Genomic DNA, 25,672 nt, shown 5'->3' on the forward strand with positions numbered 1-25,672 from the left:
TGTAATGACGTATTAATAACATGGTAAAATTATATCTAAAATAAATATAAAACTCGATCTTCTTTGCATTGATCAGAAACAAAAAAAGTAGTTCTTAGCTTGAAAAAGTTTTGGTGACATTATAACTCCTATTTACTGTTCAACATTTGTTTGTTTTACTCCAAAACCTTTTATCTTTTTCCCGCTAATTTATGTTTCAGTTGAGCTTTTTGCTACAATTAGTCATCAACAGAAAAGCCCATGCATTCAATGGAGTCGTAGTAGTAATTTCACTGCAAATTCACTAGATGGCGGAAAAGGAAAACGAAAAGAACCGATTCCTGTATTTTTTTTTTTTTTTTACATATTTATTTGCATGTTTTGAAGAGTAATGGGCAAAGACAAAAAATAGGGGTAGCAGGGCGGCAGGATATATAATATATGTAAATTGAGTGGTTGAAAGTAAAAAATAAAATCGGATATTTTCATTTTATAACACCTCAAAGGCGTGGACATTATTTGGTCAAGATACCTCGATTTTAGCTCGAGTTGTCTCTAATCAATGCGTTTCTAACCATTAGGATTTTGGGGTGGTGTTATATCGACGAATGATAGTTTTCCTCACAAAATGTTTATTTTTATGACAGACTCATTTCGGGTTTTCAGGTTTGATATTGATATCTGTCAAGAGACGAAACAACTGATTAAGATAAATTGTATGAAGATTATTTTTCATTATAGGAATGTACTTTTTTAACAAATATGAAATAATGGTTTGTTCATGATCATGTATTATTTTTACAAGCAGCGTTTCAGATCTATATCAAATACATTTAAAATAATTGACAAATAGGCAATACGTTGAACTATTGAGGCTGTCATGATAACTGATGTGATGCACCTGTGCCCGCTCCTTTGGTGCCAACTGCCTCGGACTCTGATTGGCTCCCTGTCCCTATTTGAACCCACCCCTTTCTGTCACCTATTGTCAGTCCATCTGCGAACCTCAGTTTGATATAAGCAAGCTTTTTTGACCCTGACTCAGACCTGTTTTTGCCCCCGTCTGTTTCCCGGCTTTGACCCGTTTTTTTATCCTGACCACGTCAACTCTGCTTTCCTGGCTTTCGACTTGTTTCCGATCCCGACCACGTTTTTTGTTCTCCCGCCCCGGCTACTTACCCGTTTTTCATTCCCGACACCGCCATCGCTCGCCACGGGAGTTCCACTTCCGCCTTCAGAGCGACCTGCTTCCCGCGCCCAGCGATCACCGGATCGTGGATGCAACCCTTTCCTTTCTTCCCAATAAAACTGAGAGAAACGTAACGCAAGTGGGTCCTGTCTCCGTTCTGGTCTTGACAGAGGCACGCTCTAGAAAGAAATTTAGTGTAAAAATATTTATACTTGCTAAGATGTCGTGAATAAGCAGGTATTTGATGTCGAGTCAAGTCAAGTCATTTTTATTTGTATAGCCCTTAATCACAAAGAGCCTCAAAGGGCTTCACAGGTTATTTACACATGAGCAGTTTAGGTTATTCACATGCTATAGAATAGAAGTGAGTTTTAAGCTTAGATTTAAACATTTCCACTAAAGTTGCAGATCGGATCTCAGGGGGAAGAGCATTCCACAACACGGAGACGGAGAACGCTCTCGAATGGTGGTTCCTTAACCTTTCTCTGTGTAACCATTTGAACCTGTGATACATCTGAGACATGACTAGGCTGACCCAATATGTTTGCTAAATCTTGTGTGGCAGCAGCGCTAGGAGCTATTATATTGTGTGACTGTATACGTGAGAAAATGCTATCAGCCAATTTATGTCCTATCTCCTGAATAATATTTGTCATCTGAATGTGAGAAAGAAAATGGGGTATAGAATGTAAATACTGTGTTTACAACTGTGGTTAACCTTGTTGTTATTGTTACCATTATTATATCATAAATTTATTGACTAGTAGAATTATAACGTTGATAGATGGGTACTACGATGATCAGCGCCTGCTTCCGACTACCCCTTTTCGAACATGTTATGTTAACATTATTTATGTTGTTGAGTCGTTGTTTTTATCCTGTTTTTATTTTATAAATCATTCATTCATTTTGAAAGAAAAATTGAAAATATGCAGGGGGAGGGGGATGATCACTAATTAACCTGATATAATTTTTTTGTGTCAGAGGATGTCTAAAATGCCATTGAATATCGTTTTAGGGTTGGGTGGCAGACATAAAATACAGGGTTTTTGGTTTGAACAATTTTATTGACACTATTAACAGCAAATAAACAATATGAGGTTTGAAATTTTTTTCTCGACAATCTTAACAGCAATTAAGCATATTCACAATTTCGTTATATCTGACAATATGACGTTTTAACAATTTTTTCGATATTCTTAACAGCAATTAAACACACAATTTCATTATATCATATCACAACAATATGAGTTTTTATCGACACTTTTAACAGCAATTAAATACTTCTTGGTTTAGTTTTTTAAAATACAGTGTAAATTATTATATTACTTAAGAATTTTCAGACATAAAAAATGTTTTTGGGTTGTTATACGCAATATTACCGCTTTCAACACGCACGATCAGACGTCACGTGTGACGTCACTCGTGTTTGTAATAGGTCACGTGTCACGCTTAGATGAGAATAAATCGCCACTCAGGAATACGTGCGCCGACACGCCGCTGATGATTTTAATGCTTTTATCGCTTTTCAACCGAATTTCTCTTTCATGTCGCTGCGTTTTGGATAAAGGAGGAGCGGAATAACAAAGGGAGCGTCATTTGGCTTCGAGAGACGGGATTTCTCGTCACGTTCGTCTTGAGACGTAAGTACTGACCCATTCGTATGTGACGTAAGCGACACGGTTCTAATTTGACATTAATGTTAGGGATATTATCACACCAGTGCATCGCTTGCGTCACAATGGTTAATAAAACAACGAATGTATTATAAGAAGACGTCAAAGAGCAGTCGTGAGGTCGCCTACGTTCGCTCGTGGTCGTTTAAGTCGTGTTGTTTTTTGTTTTTTTTCCAAGCGACCTATCGGTCCTGATGGAAGCAGAGAGATGCTGCTTAAAATGGACACTTAGGCGTAGAGCGACCCTGTATTGTTGTGTTCGCCTCTTCCGTAGATGTGATGGTTGACCCAAGCCGTTTCATCCATCATTATCCTCTATGGTTTCAAACGGCAAGATGAGGATTTAGCGCTGTGCATCACATATACTGTATTGCAAATGAGGGATGATGATGGTGATTAAAGGTCGCGTTGCTTTAATGTATAGGGAGATGTGATGTCCTCCCCCTTGCCTTTTTTCTCCTTTGCGCTCTACATAAACCTTCCATCACAAACACAGCAACACTGGGGACGGAGAGGTAGAATGCTGTTTGCTTTTGGCATGAAATATTTCATGAGCTGAAAAAAAAAAAATACACATATCTAAGGCAGCACCGCGGCTGAGTGATAAGCGCGTCCGCGGCACAGTTCTGAGGTCCCAAGATTGAACCTTCCTGTGTGTAGTTTGCATGTGCTTGTGTGGGTTTACTCCGGTCACCCCAGTTTCCTCCCACATTCTAAAAACATCAGGTTAATTGGTCGGTCTAAATTGTCCCTAGGTGTGAATGAGCGATTGAGTTGTATGTCTCTGTGTGCCCTGTGACTGGCTGGCAACCAGTTCAGGGTGCCCCCTGTCTACTGCTTGAGAATAGCTGGGATGGACTCCAGCACCCCTGTGACCGTACTGAGGATAAGCAGTGTGGATAATGGATGGGTGGAATGAGATATCTACATGTTTCTTTTATGGATTTCAGAGTAATACTGACATCAAAAGACAATTTAGAGGCACATTACTCACAAACCATGTTTTCACATTGCTAGTTGTCGATTAAGTGGTAATTACTGTAAATCCCTATGTCAGGGGGTCTCCAACGTCATAACCGCGGGCACCAAGATGCCCTCCAAGGACAATTGAGGTACCCCTGGCATGTTCTGAAAACAGCACAGCAGTGCTGGGTCATTGTGATTTTCTAGTGAAATTGTTATTGGTTGACAGAGCCTGTTTAACCCTATTTTTAGTAATTAACCTACTAAGAAGAAAGTAAAAAAAGTAATAGTATAAGTTATTTTAGAAATTCAATTCTCAGTTAAAATGTTCAAGTCATGTTTGTTTGTAGCCCTAATCACAAGAAGTCTCAAAGGGCTGCACAGACCACAGCCTATTATTACACCATCCCCTGATATAAAACCTACATAAGGGCAAGGAAAACCTCAAAACCTCAGAATGAGGGAAAAGGAAAATCCTTAAAAAGGGACCGCACATAAGGTAATCCCCTTCTAGGATGACCAGGCTGCAATGGATCTTGCAATAAACAGACATTGTCAACATGGAATATACGTCATTCATAAGCTATAAAATATAAGTATTGATGATTATTTTTAAGTCAAGTCATGTTTATTTGTATAGCCCTTAATCACAAATAGTCTCAAAGGGCTACACAGACCACAGATTATTGCAAACCACAGACTATTATTACACCATCCCCTGGTCTAAAACCTACATGAGGGGAAGGGAAAACTCAAAAACCTCAACATGAGGAAAATGAAGAAACCTTGAGAAGGGACCGCACATGAGGTAATCCCCCTTCCAGGATGAACAGGCTGCAATGGATGTTGCAATAATAAATAATACACAGATATTGTCAACATAAAATATAGGTTATTCATATGCTATAGAATAGAAGTGTGTTTTAAGCCTAGATTTAAACAGTTCCACTGAGGTTGCAGATTGAATATCAGGAGGAAGAGCATTCTACAGGACTGGGGCCCGAACAGAGAACGCTCTAGAACCTGCGGATCTCTTACTGGCTTTTGGGATCACTAGTAGACCAGCATATTCAGAGGGAATGCTCCGGACCAGAACATAGGGGGAAATTAAATATGAAAGATATGAGGGAGCAAGTCCATGCATGATTTTGTATACTACCAACAGAACCTTAAAATCACATCTTAAGCTAACAGAGAGCCAATGCAGGTTAGCTTTCTATCTAGTTATTTTAATGGCTTTTTACTCTTTTAGCTATCTAGCTCCCTTTTAATTTTTTTGACCTGTTTACTTTTCTCGTTAACGACCAAGCTACTTTTTAGTAAGCCATCTAACTAAGTTGCTATTTTATAAATGTATATCAAAGTGGATGCCCTTTGCGCTAATTAATAACAAAAAGTAGCTTGACGCCTGAAAATGGTTGGAGACCCTTGGCCTATGTCCAGCAAGTTTACCACCTTTATTAATCTATTTTCTCTAAAACGGAAGCCACTGCAATCATTCGGCCGGTTGAGTTCATTTGACAAGATATTCAAATCTACAAAAGCACAACAGTAGTTCAGTTTGGTTGGTAAAACATAGGATAACAACATTCATAATCACAGAAAATGTATCTGTCATGTTTTCCTTTTACTTATTATTGAAACACAAATAATAATTGATCTGGAAAATTAAATTGTATACTACATGATATCACAATTGTCCTAAAAAATCCATATCAAAAGGTACCAAGCTCAGATGTCATTCAAATGTTTTAGTTGCAGTCAGTCATGAAAGAAAAAACAAGATGAAGGTAACCTAAAACGCAATAAACAGAAAATACAGAAGGTCTGCGCGGAGTTTAAATTAGGAATGGCTTGATACCCTTTTTAAATTTGAGTATACCGAACCCATTGCTGAATAAAATATTTCCTTCAACTGAAAAGTTAATCATTAAATGTGAATTTAAAATGCTTGCTCTACATCTTTGACTTTTAGTTCAGGTAAAACTGCAGTTTTCATCACTTAACAACTTACAGTTCCATCATGTATTCAAGCGTATGTTTATTTATTCTTGGTAATGCAAGTTCTTTGTGTGTGTGGACGCTAGGAGGCGCCGAACATGAAGTAGGAATTGCGATGGACGTTAATGCGAAATTGAGGATGCATGTCATTGTTTGTTTTAATTGAATCAGATCAGAGTTTTTTCTAGTATAAGGAAACATATGTTGGCCTTGAGAGGTATAGGCGCCACCAGGCTGTTTTTCCCCAAGACACACCACGGGAAATGGTGCCCCTACGACCTGTGTGCTTAAGGGATTCAACCAACCAACTAACCATAAAGAATCAATCCCTATCCAATTTCTTTCTGGATCATTGGTTAATATTGTTACCGTGGGTCAAATCTGGCCATCACCAAAGAAAAATCATTTATTTATCCAAATTAAGCATGCATTCAATATTAAGCGCTATGTCATTGTTAAAGGAAATCAACTGAATACATGTGTGCATGCAGGGGAAAAATATTTCCTGCTGCAAGTGATAGTAATGGTAATGGTTTAAACTCAAGGATTTTGATTAGAAAAACAAGACAACTATCAAACCCTTATTGGTCAGCTGCAACTAATGTACTGTACCTTAAGTTTTGGTGCCCTTTGCGGATACAGTCAAACGTTTGGGAACAGATTGTCTTAAGTGGTATTACCAATGATGATGCTTGTTCATGACTCACCAACAACGATAACGAATTAGATTAGGGAAGTTGCTTGTTTAAGGAAATCCGCTCAAGCGTGAAAAAACTTCTGAATGTAATCATGTTAGTTGAGCACTCGAAATATGAAATGCAATGTATATGGTTGGTGTGATAAATTTAGTGCTCGGTTACAGACAGGTAACGTGTAATTTTGAAGAGTCAGCACTTAAAAGTCAAGTATACTTCTAACACATCTGTGCGGCCCATGCTGTTGATTCTATGAGACGTTGAGATGTGCAACATCTTCAGCTGATTTATTTTTGGCTACCTTCTTCAGAACTCTCATCATCCCCTCATCTAAGGCTTCGAAATCAATGACTCTCAGCATTTTATTTAATTTTGCCCTGTATTGTTAGGACATCTGCCTCGCATCACGGCGATTCCGGGTTTGAATCTTGGCTGTCCCCCTCCTGTGCATACTTGGCTTCCTTCCACATACCAAAAACACTCACTTTGGCTTAGCTGAAGCCTAAATTATCCTTCGGTACGAAAGTTTGTTTGTCTTTTAAATCTACAGCATGCCTGTAGTTGGCTGTCAACCAGTCGAGCTTTACAAAATGAATACAAAAGAATTTAGATGATTGAAACCAGTCAAAACCACACAAAATAATCACAAAGTAAAGGATGGTTTTATTTTCTCAATATGAACTAAAACATTGAGCCGAATGTAATAAGAGTGGCGACCAAGTCGCTGTAATTCTTTCTAGCTGAGTCTTGCTGGTTCCCCACTGAGACTCAACACTGTTTAGAACAAATCAGCCACCTGCAATAACAATGAACATTTCAAAATCATGTCACATGAGTTGCTTTAATTGCCAGATGGTTTGGCATCACTGTTTCTCACCAACAGTTTGCTGTACTATTCTAACTTTTGTTGAGACAATTAAAGGAAAAACGACAGAGCACACCACAGGCACGTACTGGAGTTCTTCATTTTCCGCTAGGGTTGCATTACAAAAGCAACCCGTAATGAGTGAAATATCTGTGAACTAGTGAAATATGTCATGTCAAGTCAAGTCAAGTCATGTTTATTTGTATAGCCCTTAATCACAAAGAGTCTCAAAGGGCTGCACTGATCAAATATTATTGCAAACTATTGTTACAGACTATTATGACACCATCCCCTCATCTAAAACCTACAGGAGGGCAAATAATACATATAATATCAACACAAAATATAGATTATTCATATGCTATAGAGTAAAAGTGTGTTTTAAGCTTAGATTTAAACATTTCCACTGAGGTTGCAGATCAAATCTCAGGGGGAAGAGCATTCCACAGCACCGGGGCCCGGATGGAGAACGCTCTCGAACCTGCAGATCTCTTCTTGGCTCTTGGGATCAATAGTAGACCAGCATTTTCAGAGCGAAGGCTCCCGACCGGTATTTCGAAATTAAATACAGTTCTTTGAAACTAGAAAGCTAAACCTTTCAAAGTTTGACAAATAATTGTAGTTTATACTGTACCTGTGAACATTTTTTTTCCATTTGATTGTTGTAAATCACTCCTCCCTCTGTGACTGTCCATAAGATTCCCAAAGGGACATGGTGTGTTATTTATTCCTTCCTACTGGAAAAAAACGTGTCATTAAAAAATGAAATATTGATTTGAATAATGGTCAAAATACCTGACATGTGATACATGCATTTAAAGTAAACATACTTGTAGGTCGGTATATTAGGCAATATTTTTACATATCATGAGCCTCTTTTAGAAGAAGCTGACATAATTGTCTCCATCTTGCTGCTACAGGTACCCAATATCCTTAAAAAGTCTGGGCAAAAAATTGAGAAGTAAAATGGTGCGTCTTGGTTACTTTGAATCTCCGTAGTGCATTTTCTTCTTTGTGCTTTTTAGCGCGTGTTTTGTTTGCACTTCACCATCCAGTGACATCTAGTGATCAAATGATACAGACTGGCCCTTTAAGTTAAACAAAAAGCCGATATTTATTGGATAGGGAGAAGATTTTATGCATCAAAACTACTCTTTGTATCAGTACTTGTTGGATAGTCCTGAGCACTTGTACTGGTATCAGTTTGGGAAGAAAAATATGCTTAATGTTGATCATTCTTGATAATTTCATCTTAAAGGAAATCGTTTACCTTAAGCTAAAATGGCACTCCTGACTTATTTTTTTTATTTTTGATTTTTTTGTTTAGTGCATGGGAGGCAGGAAGACCGTCTGAGTCATTCATATTTTATTAACTTTTCAATATTGGAATTATTAAAATTCCTAATTCCAAACTATTACAGTTGGCATGCGATAATGGCCTTAACTACTTGCATACCTAGTATGCAACAATGGCTGTACTGGCATACTGTTAAGCCATTATCGCATAAAATATCATTTTGAAATCCAGTACTTTTTTTGTTAACATTTCCTACGAATTCATCAGCTGTTGGTAAGGGCATTATCACATAAGAAATCCATTATAGTAAGGCCACTGTCGCACAGAAAAAATGTTTTTAGTTTAATATTTGCTTATAGATTAATTTTTTTGACGGACTCATTTTGTGGTATCCATACTAAGTTGGTGATTTCAAAACATAAAAATATATAAGTACAATTATTGTTCATGAAAATGTAAGTTTTATCCTTTTTTCTCAAAAAACATTTATTGTCAGTAATGCCATTTTGCTTTATGTTAAAGGGTCAGTGTGTAATATTTAGTGTCTCCTATCGGTACAAAAAAACTTTGATTTAGTAAAAACAAGCAAATATTGATGTGAATACTAGGCAAAAATACATGAACTATAATACCAATGTTATTTTATTTTCATTTTTTTCTAAAAAAAAAAAAAAAAAAAAAAAAAACCTCAATTGAGAAATGTGTTTATCTTTTACACCGTGGACACCTCACTTAGGTCCCAGCCATGTTTGTCTGGCAGGATGCCGCCACTCTGAGGCACTAGCCTTCGCTCGCACCAGACAGAGCAGTATAATTTAGTGGTCAAATATTACACTTTGGGGCTTTAACGAAATGTAGTGTGGAACTCTGCCGAACTCATTAGAATTTCTGTTTTTTGAGTAACATCTCGCCTGAATAACCAGACGTCATTGATGGCAGGTACAACAACATCCAGGTTAGCTCGGAAGTGTAAGAGAAGAACGGTGTGGGGCTCTGGCCAAGCAATTTGTATGATATGATTGCACTAGAAAGGGTGATGAGCGTGCAGAGAGAAATAAAACAGACACTTAGCACCGCAGGCTGTCAGCACTTCATTCTCTGCGATAACGTCACCTAGTCCCTTTCTTTTGCTCTACACGGTCGACTGTGTCCAAATGTTAAAAGCTCCCCCAAAATAGCGTACCTTCTTATCTCCCTGAAGTTATTCCGCGTTATCTTGTCTGTTTTGTATTCTGCTCAAAAGCACATGTTTTGGATTACATAATCAGTCACGGTGGAGAGTAAGGTCACCAGTCTCAAGGCTTTTTTATTTTTCTGCCTGAAATATCGAGATTTTGTGAGACAAGAACCAAAGTGTTTCCAGATGCTCTCATTATAAGTCCTGTTTCCCCAAGTAACCGTTATATAGGTTACGTCTGTTTTACATTTTACATCAATGCACCCATTAAACTTTCACATTATGCTCAGCGACACACTGAAATGTGATTTGAACAGTCCTCATGCTTTTATGCTGCGCCCAGCCAAGTGATTAAAATTCATGGATGTCCTCTTCCTTCCCTCTCCACTCCGCATTCCAGCCATCACTTTGGGAATGGGAAATGATGGAGGATAAAGCGCCCCGTGTCGCCGACTACTTTGTAGTGGCAGGCCTCACCGACTCGTCCAAGCTTTTGGAGGAAGAGCTGGACTTTGATGATACTGCGCCCAAATACGCCAAGCCCAAAGCGCCCATCACGGATGTCGCCGTGGTGATCCGCTCCCTGGGTGAAGAGGTACCTCCCGGCTTCACCTGCCTGGAAAGCACCCCTTCAGGCCTGTCGGCTGAGCTCAATGGAGCTAGCCTCAGGGGGCCGCAGATTTTCCTGTGCTTCAAGCGAGGCAGAGATAAGCCTCCACTGACCGATCTTGGGTAAGCACTAATCCTCGCTCACTGACCCTTTACCCACCACCGGCACTAATCACTTCTCTGCATCGGGTGACATTAATCCTTTCTTCAACACATCGGAACCGCAACAGGAAAATGCATAGTAGTTCTTCGCAGGAGAAAATCTGCACATTGGCAGGTTAGACCTAAGAATGGTAATTTCACAAGCCCATGTAAATTACATGGTTGTGGATGTAAACATAGCTGACTTTAACCAATTGAACCACTCACTCCACAAAAGTCAAGTTTAAAGAATTTTAAATACATTTAATTACATCAAAAATTTATTAAAATATATATATTGAGATAAGAAAATAATAATCTTTTTGCCAGGAAATGATGCTAATTTTAATATAATTTTCTTATATCTTCTTTTAATATTTCTGCTTCCTCTGTGCTGGGGCAGAACACATCTTAGAAAGACAAAACTTGGATGATTTACTGATATCTTCATAGTTTAGTTGAGATTTAATCAATTAATTTTGAACATGCAAGATCAGGAGAAGACTGTAAAAAACACCTTACAATGCCATATTCCAACGTTTTCTAAAAACCCTCCCCGCCGCTATTTCTTTTGATTGAATCTCCTATCTTAAAAAACAGATTTGCCCTTAATGATGTATAATGACAAATACGTATACATTGTATAATATTCAAAATATCGGAAAAACTTGAGGAATAATAGTCAATATAATGAACAAGCCTAGCATTTTATAAAATCTCCTTTGCAGGTGTCCAATATTAAAAATAGAAACATGCAGAATAAACTTATCATCTTCATTAAAGGGCTTGTTGTTAGACTTTATTAGTGCTTGGTGTTTCTATTAATTTCCTTAATCGATTATTGCATTTCAATTCAATATCAATAATGCAAAATCCATCTATTTTTAACATCAAAAACATGATAAAAACCTATTAAGATCCAAATTAAAATCTACATTCTCATCTCTCATCTCATTAGCTGCACCGCTTATCCTCAGTAGGGTCGCGGGGGTGCTGGAGGCCATCCCAGCAATCATCGGGCGGTGGGCAGGGGACGCAAAATATTTTATATTTCTAATTAATGTATTTGAAACAAGACATGTTGAATTATTTATTTTCCTATAATTTTGTATCTGAGAAGTTCACCATTTAGTAGACACTCAAAAAGTGTTTTTGTAGTGCAGTGGTTAGCACATTCGCCTAACACACGAAAGATCCCCGGTTTGAGACCAAGTGAAAACATATGTTGGCCTGTGGAGGGATAGGTGCCACCGGGCTGTACTTGCCCAAGACACGCCATAGGAAATGGTGCCCCTACGACCCTAGTGGTTAGAGGAGTCAACCAACTAACTAGACATTCAAAATAAGGAGAAAATACATTGATAGATTTTGAACTTGTAAGAAAACAGGAGCCCGAACTTCAGATAAGATATTCCACACTGTTCTATAAGCCCTCACCGTATCCCTTTCTTTTAATTAAATCTTCATGGTTACAAAAAAGATCAGCCCTAAAGCGTGTGGGAATCAAAGAACAACAACATGATTGGCTGATAGTGACAATGCTGTAAACAGCAAAAAATAATCAGTGAGGTATAATGGTCAAAATGCTGAAATAGCATCCTATACATTCTCTCTTAGAGGGGTCCAATAATAAAAACAGAATAAATTTATCAATATGAGATTAAGAAAAGGAATGTCTATGAATATTGTTTCATCATTCTTTTAAACCAGTCTTTGATTTCAGTAATTGAGTTTCAAGAATTTGGCAAAAATTGACAAAAACACTGCATTTCCTTTTCAGGATTTTGTATGAGTGGAAAGAAAAGCTGAAGCCTGGATGTCACATTGTCCAGACCACGCCCTCTGGTCGCCCGGCCAACATCAGCAGCTCGTCATCCCAACGCATCTACATCACTTATCGCCGCGCTCCGAAAAGCCAGCCGCACACCTCATTGGCCGTCACCGATGTCTGCGTCATCGTCCCCGGAAAGGGCGAGACGCCCCCTCACACCTTCTGCAAGGTGGACAAGAACCTCAACAGTAGCATGGTAAGGGAAAAGTACATACTGCACAGTGGTACACTACCTCTTTATACGAGCACCTCTAAAAAGGAGATTTTCAATATACAAGTTTTTTTTGACAAAAATCTTTCTTGGTTATCCAGTTTACGAGCAGTCGCAGTGGCTACCACTAGAGACAGCTCGATACTGCTTACTGCTTGTGACTCCTTACCGCCAGCATCACCTCCGGTCTGCGTATTCAAACTACTATAGGCAAAACACATTTTTCAAATGCTGTAAAAAACTTTTCGTGTGTACGTTCATTTAAAGCCTCATTGTGACATTAAATTTGTTCAATGCGAACAAAAACCAGTGCCAGCAATAAGACTTCAGTGTAGCAGCAAGATGACCGACAAACATGGCAGGGACTTCTTGGTAGGGATTTCAATATGTAAAATTTTTTTGACCAATGATTTTTTTTTTCTAAAAATTTTGATTGGTATGATAGTTCGTGTATGTTTTCCTAATGTTCAAATCAAATCAAATGTCGTTGTTTTTTTACTGAACAAAAAGTTTTTGCACCACTAGGAGGCACTAAATATTACAGTCTTTTTAAACTTATAAGAACTTTAATTTTAAGTGTACAATTAGCGCTCACGTATGAATAACAGTATCTTGATCTCATTCATGTCAACCTCTACCAATAATCTGCGTTATTGCAAATTATCTTTATCAAGCAACACTAGACTGAGGAGCAGACCAATAATTTTATTGAATTATTTCATTTCAGGGAAATGTGCACGTTAAATGAGAAATTTGAGCTACGTGCACGATGTTAGAACAAATTTTAAGCTCGTAAGAGGAGGTACCATTGTATTTGTATTTTTACAGGCTAGTTTTTTTAAAGGGGGATTTTATTGACCAGTCTTTTGTCTCTTTTTAGTGGGGATCGTCCGTCTATTTGTGTTACAAGAAATCTCTGGCGAAAGCAAACACTATTGCATGCAAAGCAGGTACAGTGAAACACTTTTGATAAAAAATACACAAGTTGTAATGCAAACAAAGCTAAGTTCTGAATGTGAATACGTTTGTCACAGGTCTGCTTAGCAGGTACCCCAAAGAGGACTATGAGTCCTTTCCATTGCCTGAGTCCGTGCCTATGTTCTGTATGCCCATGGGAGCAACAATTGAGTGCTGGCCTGCCCACACCAAACAAGCCCTTCCCATTTTTTCCACGTTTGTCTTGACAGGAGCGTCAGGAGAAAAGGTAAGCTGCCAACAATTTCTTTTGTGACTAAGAGAGTACTACTTTAAGGCTAGTTTAAGGTATGGACTTATTACCTATGTCAAGGTGGCGTGGCTATTTTGGTGCTTTTTGTCATCTGAAAAGGAATAGACAGTAACCCAAGTCACAAGCAGTCACGAGCCACCTGTTTTATTTAGTCTCATGATGTTTGCTAGTTTAGCAATGACTGGTTGTCAGCCGAGCTGTGAACATGAACACAGGGATGTCATTAAAGGTCCAGAGCACTATAGTCCCCCCGAGATGGATTAAAATGGGAGGATTTTGATGGTTACCATATTTCCCAGACAGGCCAAAATTGCATTATTAGAAAAAAGATACATCAATCACAATTTTTGCTTCTCATGAAAAATAAGTAGTAGCAAACTTTCCGGGTAGAATAAGACAGAAACAGAAGTTATTATTCAGTGTAGAAGAAAATGATGCCAGATTTCCCTTCAGAATCGACATCATAGGAACAAAAGAAATGAAAGAAAGGTTGACTTATGTTCCAAAACATTTTAGTAATTTATTTTCAATACAATCAGTAAAAAAAAACAAAATCAACAAACACCCACACTATGGGTGTCTGACCATGACATGTTAGCTATCTGACAATGGCATTTTTAATATATTTTAAATAAAAGAATGGCTGCACGGTTTTGTTGGATGCCCAGGTTTGTATTTTAGTGTGGTCCTAACTGCCGGACTCACACAAGGAAATGCTGTAAACGCCCTAATTTTAACAGCGCAATAATTAAATGTGTAAAGAGTGCTGTAATTCTTTCCATTGGGTGTCTTTTATTGTGACGAACATGTTATTCAAACTTGGGAACCGTTTTAAATCGTGAGAAACCACAACATGTCTCCTTCAATCACACATTTCACTCTGCTGTGTCCCACAGGGATGAATTATGTTCATGGATTCACGTCCACTTTCTAAGAATAACAAAGTATCCTGACAATATTTCAACTCTGAGCAGATTCCAAGTCCAAGGACTGTGTTGGAATGATGAAAGACTCGTTTAGACTTTGCGAGCAATGCGGCGTAAAAGGAAAATTTGCAGCTCATGTTGTGAATAATGGATAGCTCTTTGCTAAACGCATCAGTGCTCGGGGCCCCTAGGTACCTCATGCCAGAAAATTCAAATTTACTGTGAGGAGGAACAAAGATGTCATAGCAGTTGTTTGAAGTGATTCTCGTGTTGACACATTCGCATATAAATGTTTCCTAAAGCTAATGTTGCTTCAGTGTTGTAAGACGATGACTGTTTTGGGTTTGCAGGTGTACGGAGCAGCAATCCAGTTTTACGAGCCTTACCCAGAAGAGCTGCTGTCCGAGCGTCAGTTGTCACAGCTCGGCCTCCATAGCTCTGACTTGGGTCCGGGTGGTACCAGAAGTGTTTACGGCAACAAGAGCATCTGCCTCCTCTCACACTGGCCCTTTTTCCAGTCGTTCAGGAGCTTCCTCACCTTCCTCTATCGATATTCAATTTCGGGTCCACACGCGCTGCCAATTGAAAAGTCAGACATTACTGTCTCTCTTTTTGTGTGTGAGAAAATACTTTAATGGTTCTGAATTTTGGTTTGTGTTTACAGGCACATCTCTCACTTCATGCAAAGTGTGCCATTCCCCTCCACCCAGAGGCCACGTATCCTTGTGCAGGTATTAAATGCAAATCAATGTTGACATTTCATTTGGTATTAGAATATCATATGTTCACGGTTTGTGCTTTTGTTTATTAAAGCTCTCGCCACATGACAGCCTGATTCTGAGCCAGCCTGTGTCCTCTCCACTGCCTCTAAGGTAGGGCAAAGCTTAAGAATCGTGACAACCTATGAGTGCAAAGCTGCACAGACCACAGATTATTGCGAACCCCATTTACTCTGATAAACGAGGGATTAGTTTTTCAATTTGGCTCAAGAGTGGACAGATCCAACTCTTGCCTTCATATGACCTAGCTACTTAACAAAAAAGTTGTTGTTTTGTTATCAAACAATCCCAAAAAATAAAAGGTTGTGTTGTAGCCCTTTGAGCCTCTTTGTGATTAAGGGCTATACAAATAAAAATGACTTGACTTGGAAAAAAAAAAACTTCATTATGATGTAAGGAAAGTTTAATGTAACATTTATACGTATTCTAGGTATTGATAGCCAGTAAGACTTTTTTTTACCTTGTGCTATCCCGATATATTTTAAAACCAAAACATATAAATACGCAGAAAACAAAAATGAAATTTATTTTACATTTAGAAACCAGCTGTGTTATATTTTCAGATAGATACGATTTAGCAGTCAAACCAGTGGTTGAGTAAGCCTGATTTGTATGCAGTTAAGCCCCTCAAATTGGGAAGGACACTTTCCACTCTGGACATTACTTTTTTGAACTGTTACCCTAAGGTAGACAACAGAGTCAATAAGTCAATAATCATCCTCAATTCTGCTATGTGGAAACACTATATACCATGTTTAGATGGGAATTTGCAACATACATTGACAATAAATTCTATTCCATTCGCGGTAATGCTAACTTCTTAATGGGTGATGCCATCTGCTAATGCTAGTGCCTGTATTGACTCGCTGCTTATTTTTGAGACATTTTCAGTGATGCTACATGCTAATGATATTATCTAAGTCAGTAACGCCGGCTGCTAGTGGCCACGCTAAATTCAACTTCTAGAACTTTAAAGACAGTGTCTTTCATTAGCCGTAGATATGCTATCAATATTTTAAAACTGTTTTCCCCCTAAAGTGGCGGAAGCCTCTCCACATTACTACTGAACCTGGGGCCGAAGAATGCTGCCACACTGCTAGTATTGGCTGTCACAGAGCACAAGATCCTGGTTCACTCCCTACGACCTGCCGTACTCACCAGTGTCACAGAGGCCCTTGTTTCTGTAAGTGCTTTCTTTTCCTGTGCACATAAAAACTACCAAAACTATAGTAATCTCACATTTAACACAAAAACAACATTTCAGATGATATTCCCCTTTCATTGGCCATGCCCATACATTCCTCTGTGCCCGCTGGCCCTGGCGGGTGTACTCAGCGCCCCATGTCCTTTCATAGTGGGTGTGGATTCCCGATACTTTGACTTGTACGTGCCCCCGGCTGACATCAGCTGTGTGGATCTGGACACCAACACCATTTCTCAGTGAGTGACTGCAAAGATGATATTTAAATAGTTTTCTTTAGTCAAGTTTATCACTAAGAGGCGCTACTAAATCATTTTTATGCAGCGCTCATTTTTAAAGGTTGTCTGATCGGGAGATTAAATTGACGCTCTTGATTTGAGACTGCCTGCCTCCCTCTTTAGTCCTTTTGGCAATGTGTCCTCCCTGTGTAACTGAACCATGCTGTGTGCTTGCAGGAAAGAGGACAAAAAGGCTTTAACGTGGAAGATTTTGCCCAGCAGAGCCTGCAAGCATCTTTTGAATTCCCTGAATAAACTCCACCAGCAGCTCACAGAGGGTGAGTCAAGGCCAATATCCTATTTCATGAATAATTTAGTTGCTGAGTCAGCTTTGATGGGGAATTTAACAGTAAGTCACCCGATACTCAAAATGGTGATCCAAAATGAGGGTAATTTGAGAACCACCTTTGAGGATTCCACTCTTGTAATACCATCTAATTAACCATGTTCAGGAATTCCCACAAGTACTTTTGTTTTACTTAACTTTCCCCATAACACATGGCTCTGTTGCAATTTCCGATAAAATGGCTGTGAAAAGGGGAACTTCTATTAGTGCCACTTCACAAAAAAGCTTACAGTTGAGTGCTTTACTCTAAATTGCTTATTTTAGTATTGACAATGTTTGTTTTTTTAGGGGCTCCAAGGAAACCCATGAATGTCCTTTGTTTCACAAATTAAGGATAACATCAAACTATTGCAAACTGGTAATCTGTCAATGATAAGTTTTCCATGTGGGCGAAGAAGGATAAGTTGAGTTCTATAGAGTCCAGCGGGGTGGGGGCGATTAAAAGAAGAAAGAAAGGGGGGGGGGGGGGGGGTTTAAGCTGGATCCTGGCCCAAAGTTGATTGCATTACAAAAGTACCCAAATATCTGCAAATATTATTAGTTTTAATGGCTATGTGGTTCGTGGACAGCTTAATGGACAACATGTACTGTTTTTCTTCACATTTTAAAGGCGATGAAAGATGTTTTACCATTGAATTTGCACTCGTGAATGTAGGATTTGGGTATAATGATAAGATTGATAATAAAATTATTGGAGTTGATTAATACATGTTTCAGTGTGATCTAAGCATGATATGCTTCCAAAATATTTCAAATTTTAAAACCCTTGTCAAATTTACAGACTAAAAAAGTACAGATTTCACTCCAATTATTTTTGACCAAGAGGCAGTGCCAAAATACATCCATTACAGTTTAAGAATCTGCAGATTAAAATGTACATTTTACATCGCTATCTTTTTTATATATGAATTTTGGCTAAGCATCACCTAAAGGGAGCTGACATAATCGTCATGTTGGTGCTGTCAGTACCCAAAGACCTCGTAAAGGCTAGCCAGAAAAATGAGAATCATAATCGTGCGGTTTGGTCACTTTGAGTTGCCCTAGTTTGTATCTTCCTTGTGCTTTTTAGCACTTGTTTTTGATTGCACTACGAGGAACAACGACATGTAGTGGTCAAATAATACACACTGTCACTTTAAAAATACTACTAGGAGAACATTTTTCATCTCTGAAAATTGTCTTTACCCGTTCTGAAATACGATTTTCAATGTTTGGATCCTCAAAATACTTTTAACAGAGCCATGAATTCAAACTGGCAAAACACATAAATGGTGGTATCAAAAATGCATTTCAAAATATACTGTTATGCACACTCAGGTGGTTACTTAAGCCATGAAGACGTACAGATGGAGTATGCAGCGGCTGACGGTGAGCTCAATGGCGGGAAGTCTCTCCAAACCTTGGAGTTGGAGATCCAGGAAGCCTTCCTGCGCTTCATGGCAGCCATCCTCAGAGGTTACCGCTCGTACTTGCAACCCATAACGCAAGCCCCCTCCGAGAAGACCACTGATGTCAGCTCCCTTTTTGACATTCAAGGTTAGCCTCTTATTTGTTTTCGCTCATCAAATGTACATTTTGGTTTTTCTTATACTTCAGTGAACTCATTTATTGTTATTGGCTACTTATGTTGTAAATTTGCATTTTTCTTTGAGCGGGCTGGCTGAGAGTTTGCCTCAACCTTTTTTGAGCCATGGCGCATTTTTTTATATAAAAAGGAAAAAAAATGTAATCTGCTGCCACCTACTGGTATGGATAGACATTATTGATCAATGGTAAAAGCAGAAATGCTGAACAATGGCAAGCTGTTTTGCAGAGAAAAAAAATATTGGGCAAAATTCTAGAGCACACTAGACAAGGTCTCACCTAACACTGGTGTGTCCTGGCACACTGGTTGAAAAACACTGAGTTAAAGTACTAAATGTTGGAGGAATGAAACAAATTCTTAATGAATTGTGTCTGAGATTAATGGTGCAATCAAAGTAGCGCAGAACATGTCTTTAGCAGCGGTTTTGATAAGACACGTATTAACAAAGCAATTTGATGAACGAGGGTCCACTTGATTACATTTCATAATATAATACATATTTTCACAGGCTTCTTGAAAAGCAGAGACCGCTCCCATCAGAGGTTCTACTCAATCATGACTAAGACCCAAATGTTCAGCCGCTTCATTGAGGAATGCTCCTTTGTCAGTGACAAAGACGCAAGTCTGGCTTTCTTCGACGAGTGCACTGATAAGGTGACGATTCCAACCATTTTTTTTGCTCTTTATCTTTTACATCTTAGGAAAAATGGCTACTTTTCATGAGGAGTAGGTAATGGTGCTCTATTATCTAAACATTTGGCACACAACCATTTGCTGATTCCTTCTTTTTCTTGATGTTGTCATTTCCAAATCTGTACTTGTTGCGTAACATCTTTCTCTTTCTCTCCTTTTTCTGATTTGTCATTGTCAACACCGACCCTAGCTCTCCACTGTTGCCAAGGTAAACAGGCATTAACTTTAATTGTTGTCAAAACATATCATTGGTTTAATTCTGCACCGCACCAAGGACTTCATGTTGTCTCCTCTTTCTCCCCTTACAATAATGCATATTTTTGTGATTGTACATTCAGAGTGCAAGAAGGTCCTTTCATTGGCTTCTTATTTTTTAGCCCTTGCATTGTTGACATAGCAACCTGTAGAGTAAAAGCAGTTGAGACAACAAGAAAGATTTATGATTGTTATTAGAGTTCTTAATGATTCAGTTATGAAGAATGATGATGCAGATAAAGGTATAATATTGAGTTCACTGCTTCAATAATAGGAAATGGTTTGTGCTATGGTATGGCATAGGTTTTCAATAAGCATGAACATTTAAATGAGTTGCCTAATTATGAACAACAATTTTTGGGCATGACATTGTGACCAATTTCCCTGCATATTCAGCCAAATGTACATTACGTGCAGGAAAAAAAGCAAGATTTTTTATCTGAAAAGCTTAAACATAGACAACAAACTTAAGGATGGACATTGCAAACAATTTACACACATATCCTGCTGAATTTACAGTACTTGTAGTAGTAAATGCAAGAATTTCTTAGTGATTTGCTTATTCATGAACAACAGATTCAGAGATGGACTCTGCAACCTATTTGTTTTTTTTAGCAAATGATGCAGTATTTGCAGTACTGTATCTGTCGGTAAAAAAGACGCGAATTTCAGAGTAATCTACTTCATGATGGACAAAAAAATTAAGGGCTCGACATCGTAACTAATTCATTGCCTCTGTGGCCAAATTTAGGGTACTTGCTGATAAAAAAGACTACTTAAGTTATATGTCAATTTGCAGCCAAATTTACAGACCGTGCTGGATAGAGATAAAAAAAATAACAGGCCAAGCAACGCAAATGTTTTAAGTTCCCTCTGCAATAAAGGTCAAGGTTACAGAAGTTGAAAATCAACAGCTTTTATTAACAATTGAAGGGGAGCAGGGAAGGGAAAAAAGGGCAGGTCCTGTCCACTTACAAACGGAACACTTTCACATTATTCATGTCATCCAATCATATTTTATAACAATACATTATGAGTATCATAAATCACATCTCATCATCAGGCAAGAAACTGTAAATAATCAAATTTGTAAAATATAAATAAGCGTAATTAACTTGAATTAACCAAGACCGAGCCCGATGCAAACAGGAATTTCGATATTTTATTTGTGAGGACTTTTTTTTCATTTGTGAGGAGGAGAAGGGCTCCTCTCTTGCTGACCTTTCTGTTTATTATCCACCCGCCATTGTTCTTAATTATTTTTCTTTGTGGAGGATCCGCTCGCGTAATGGTTTCTGTCCGTCTTTCGTGCAAGGCTGCCCCAGCCCACGTGCCTAGCACCAAGCGGATGATTAAAAAAGTAAAAAATTCAGCGAGAGAGAAGCCCGGCCCTAATTCAAAGTAAGGTTTGTTATTTTAGACCCGACCCGACTAAATATTCTGTTCGGGCTTGTGTCTGGTTAGGGCTTAAATCTACTCTGCAGTTTGTTTGTTTTTTAAACCTGAACAAAAACAAATGTTTGTCACAATAAAATAGTTTGCCAAAATATAGTCACAATCACAAAGAAGTGACAAAGTCCTGAAAGCCAACGAAAAATAAAAAGCTGCACCGGGGGTTCCACCTAATTAGTTAATTGTCTCATACATTCGATCCTGGGTGCAAAACACAGCCAATCTTTGCCCTAACATGAATTGAAATTTCAAAAAAACAGCATTATGTCTTCCGCTTGCAAACTTTTGCAATCAGGATGTCACACGTGTGTCGTGCCGCTGTATTAATGGTCACTGCGGTTAGTATTGAGAAATGGAATCATTGATTCATTCATCAGCCGGACGACGAGGGAAGTTGAGAAATACCTCTCATTTGTAAGAGGAAGGGCATCGAGCGGAAGAAATAAAGGAGCGGAATCGAAACAAGGCTGAGGCAGTCGAAAGTTGCTGCTTTGAATCATCCACTCGACAAGTGGAAAAAAGCCTTGAGTGCAGTACCGCACAGGAGCTATTCTAATAGTCATCTTTTAATAAAATCCAATGAAATGAAATTAAAACATTTTACACAAATCTCAGCTGTCCATCCCATTTATATCAAGAGAAAACCAGAGTCCTGTAAACCAGGATGATTCTACATGGTTGGTCATGTTTTGTTTCCGTCTTTCTGTTGCTCCTTAGATTGATAGTGAAAAGCCGGAGGATGCCAGACTAATCGAACTGGACGAATCCCATCGCAGTGAGCACACAGTTTACATCAACCCGCCAGAGCTGCCTCTTCTGCCAGAGGGAGAAGAGCATCCTCTCTGCTACAGGTATTGTTAGGCATATGGTTTCTTCATTTTCCTCATGACTTAACTTAAAAATAATCATCAATACTTATATTCTATAGCTTATGAATGACGTATATTCCATGTTGACGATGTCTGTGTATTGCTTTGTGATTAAGGGCGTCACAAATAAACATTGACTTGACTATTGTCAACTGTGTTAGAGCACCCAGCGTTTGTTATACAGTAGCCCCCTATAGGTGTAAAAGTACTCGATTCATTTAATCAAATCAAAGCTAAGCCCTGTCTAGTCTCATAAACATAAACATGATTTAATTAAAAAAACTAGTGAGTTAAGAAATGTGTAATCAAATTACATAACACCGGACGCCCTTTGAAGGATATGATGTGTTTGATAACCATATTCCTTCTACGGACGGACAACTCCCAATGCAAATCTTGCATAGCTTGTGATGTTTTTGACGGCAAATGTCACAGCTGAACTAAGCATGCGACTGAAGCCTGAAGTCTTCTGGTGCTTGTCATCTTGGACTTTTGTTTCCATTGTTTCCATCTCAAGCCACTTGTCTGCTGGATATTGCTCAACTGCAGCTACTATTGATATTGTTAGTTGTTCCTTGTAAGTGAGGCTTTTTTTGTCAGTCAGCGTCACTAGCCTTCAACAGCTGGTCATGTAAGTGAACATTGCTGCTTGAAAAATTCTGGTTTACTCTCAATCTTTTTCTGGTCTTTTTAGTAGCTTCTCCTGCTAGCTGCTAAATAAAGCCACCAACATCAGCTCTTTTCAGCTGCTCATTGTGTATTTAGTGTAATTATCTCTGTTAATTTTTGAGTTAATATATGAAATTAGGTTTTAGACTTTTGCAAAAGGGGTATCCTTTGAGTTTCCGCCGTGCGTTTTATTTAAACGCACACTTGATAGCTCCATTCTAAGATACTGTGACCTCTAGTGGAGTATTTTTACAAACTTTCATTTGAAGGGTTTATTTTTTATTGCTTCCATCTATTCTTTCTGGTTATTGTTTGTTTGATTGTTACTGTTAAGGGATTGTGTTATTGAGTGTTGAATCAATGTCTTTGTCTTATCATCTAACAACATTGGTTACCCCAACCTTATTCACTTAGACCTTAATACAAAATTGCAATTTGTAGGTGTGCTTTACGTCTTTAACACCATTTTCCAAATTTTTATAGCTACTCTAGGTTTCCAGTTATGAACTCAGAACTTCTACAACCTCTTCAGGGAGCAAACAACTCACCTGTAGGTCCAACTTCCCGCCACTGCAGTCCTGCCAGCCCAACGGCCATCTTCAGACGCTCCAAACAGGTTAGTTGCGTTTGCCCGCACGTGTTAACGTGAAATAATTTTAAACCAGTTAATATCTATTGTTTTTTCATAGGAAATCAAATCTGCTCAAAAGATGGCCCGAACCTATTCATCAATGCCTCAGATGTGGTCCAAGTGTCTTCTGCGACATTGCTACGGCCTCTGGTTCATCTGCCTACCCAGTTTTGTCGATTCGTGTCCCTCCAAAGTGCGGGCACTGCGCACAGCATACGACGTGCTTAGGAGAATGCAGGACAAGAAGCTTCAGGCTCCTGATGAGGTAACAAAGACCCACTACCTTCTCTAAATATGGCATCGAGTTAAGGGTTATTGTTCTATTAAAAGCCATTTTTATTTGTTTTTGTTCGTCCAAGGTGTGTTACCGTGTATTGCTGCAATTATGTGGTCAATACAGCCAGCCAGTTCTGGCAGTGAAGGTGCTGTTCGAGATGAAAAAGGCTGGAATTCAACCCAATGCTATTACCTACGGTTACTACAACAAAGTATGTCTTCTTAACCTTGCCTTGCAAGGCTTTTTTAGGCTGATGGTGTTAATAATGACTTTCCTGCAGGCTGTGTTGGAGAGTACGTGGCCGTCCACTACTAGAGGTGGCTTCTTTTTGTGGGGGAAGCTGAGAAATGTGGTAATGGGCGTCGGCCAGTTCAAGCAAGCTGGGAAGAAAAACACACCACCACACAGAGAAACTCAATTGTCAGGTAGGGTTTGGCTTTGGATATTTACTCATTATAATTCTTGAGGCAGACTATGAGGAAAGGCTTGAAGGCATCCATGTATTTCTCGAATTCAGCTCCCAGAACTTCAACTAGGGTGGAGACCTTAACTAGTCTCATCATATTTGTGCTGTTACTAAATCAAAGATTTTGATCACCGATCAACACCATTAATTTACACCAGGGGTATCAAGCTTTTAGCTTAGGGACCCACAAGGTAAAAAAACACTTTCACAGGGGCCGCACAAGGGCTCGGTATCTTTAAGAGGCTAGCAAGTAAATTACCATTTTTATTCCAGGGTGTAAGATTTGATTATATCATGAATATTAGGGTTTATTTTTCCTCAATATTTTTTTCCTTTACTAATATTTTATCTTTTATTTATTTTTTAACAAATGTGCATTTATATGTAAAAATGAAAAACAATTGAATTAATTTCCACTACACTTCATATAGTTCAGGGAAACTAATGCAAAGTGTAAAGTGACAAAAATAGCATACAAACTATATTAAGGATTTAAATGATTGATTAAAAGTCTATTTCTGGCTTTTATTTACTTTTGAATCAAAAGGTTAACCTAAATTTCCAACTTTGCAGTTAGATTTCGTTTATTTTACAGAAAGGACCTAAAGCCTCTATAAACTTTTGCAAAAACACCCAGATGCTACATTTTAATATTGTGTTTTTAATCCAGGGACTCACAGATAACTTACATTCACTTAGGGTAAAAAACATAGCTTGCGGTTAAGAGAGACATCCACTCACCATAGGTGAGAGCAATTGTGTTGTCTTAAACAGCATGTCCGTGACTTCTATTTCAAGTAAAATAACAAATATAAGGATGGGTGTTTTTTCAAATGTTCTCTGGTTACTAAATAACAGTCAGCAAATACAGCTACAGTGGGTTGTTTGTGTTGGCAGCGGCGCTTGGCTTTGGTGACATTCAGTGGACATATTTGAAAGTGCAGGTCATTGTTTGGCGAAATGGGGCGGCAGTAGCTCAGGAGGTAGAGCGCTCGTTTTTTCAGTTCGAATCCCGACTCGTCCGTGTTACATGTCGAAGTGTCCTTGGTTAAGACACTGAACCCCTAATACCCCCAATAAGCAGGTTAGTGCCTTGCATGGCTGCAAGGCCGCTATTGGAAAATGTTGAGCACATTGTAAAGCGCTTTGAGAAGTCATTGACTTGAAAAGCGCTATATAAATGCAGATCATTTTATTTCATTATTCTCTTGTGCTTCTCTCAGTATTGTCTTTTGGGTATGTCTGTTGGCGGGCCTGAAACAGCCAGCGGGGCATCTGTTAAACACTCCAGATTTACACTTTGTTCAACTTAATTGATCCTCCTCTTCTTTGTCATGGGTCATCATTTTAGAAGGAGACAAAATGCACACCACTATTGCATTT

At 38.6% G+C, this 25,672-nt stretch overlaps 1 protein-coding gene across 2 annotated transcripts in view; it reads left to right on the plus strand.

Annotated features, from left to right (window-relative positions):
- Window positions 1-2,621: 2,621 nt before the first annotated feature.
- dennd4a (DENN/MADD domain containing 4A) overlaps window positions 2,622-25,672 on the plus strand; it is a 37,680-nt gene continuing 14,629 nt past the window's right edge. Inside the window, exons 1-19 of one of the 2 annotated variants that reach the window (XM_088340151.1) lie at window positions 2,622-2,811; window positions 10,243-10,574; window positions 12,373-12,619; window positions 13,515-13,584; window positions 13,669-13,838; window positions 15,139-15,377; window positions 15,453-15,519; window positions 15,602-15,660; window positions 16,606-16,750; window positions 16,832-17,007; window positions 17,224-17,324; window positions 18,710-18,928; window positions 19,486-19,631; window positions 19,861-19,878; window positions 22,095-22,228; window positions 23,399-23,531; window positions 23,605-23,811; window positions 23,906-24,034; window positions 24,104-24,248. In XM_088340151.1, coding sequence (XP_088196277.1) covers window positions 10,264-10,574; window positions 12,373-12,619; window positions 13,515-13,584; window positions 13,669-13,838; window positions 15,139-15,377; window positions 15,453-15,519; window positions 15,602-15,660; window positions 16,606-16,750; window positions 16,832-17,007; window positions 17,224-17,324; window positions 18,710-18,928; window positions 19,486-19,631; window positions 19,861-19,878; window positions 22,095-22,228; window positions 23,399-23,531; window positions 23,605-23,811; window positions 23,906-24,034; window positions 24,104-24,248 — 2,716 coding nt within the window. In that variant the 5' untranslated portion in view covers window positions 2,622-2,811; window positions 10,243-10,263. The remainder of the gene's footprint in view (window positions 2,812-10,242; window positions 10,575-12,372; window positions 12,620-13,514; window positions 13,585-13,668; window positions 13,839-15,138; window positions 15,378-15,452; window positions 15,520-15,601; window positions 15,661-16,605; window positions 16,751-16,831; window positions 17,008-17,223; window positions 17,325-18,709; window positions 18,929-19,485; window positions 19,632-19,860; window positions 19,879-22,094; window positions 22,229-23,398; window positions 23,532-23,604; window positions 23,812-23,905; window positions 24,035-24,103; window positions 24,249-25,672) is intronic. The other variant, XM_088340153.1, reaches the window with a different exon arrangement.

Source organism: Urocampus carinirostris, chromosome 7 (assembly GCF_059441175.1).
Source record: "Urocampus carinirostris isolate Australia breed hairy pipefish chromosome 7, RoL_Ucar_1.0, whole genome shotgun sequence".
Classification (NCBI taxonomy): domain Eukaryota; kingdom Metazoa; phylum Chordata; class Actinopteri; order Syngnathiformes; family Syngnathidae; genus Urocampus; species Urocampus carinirostris.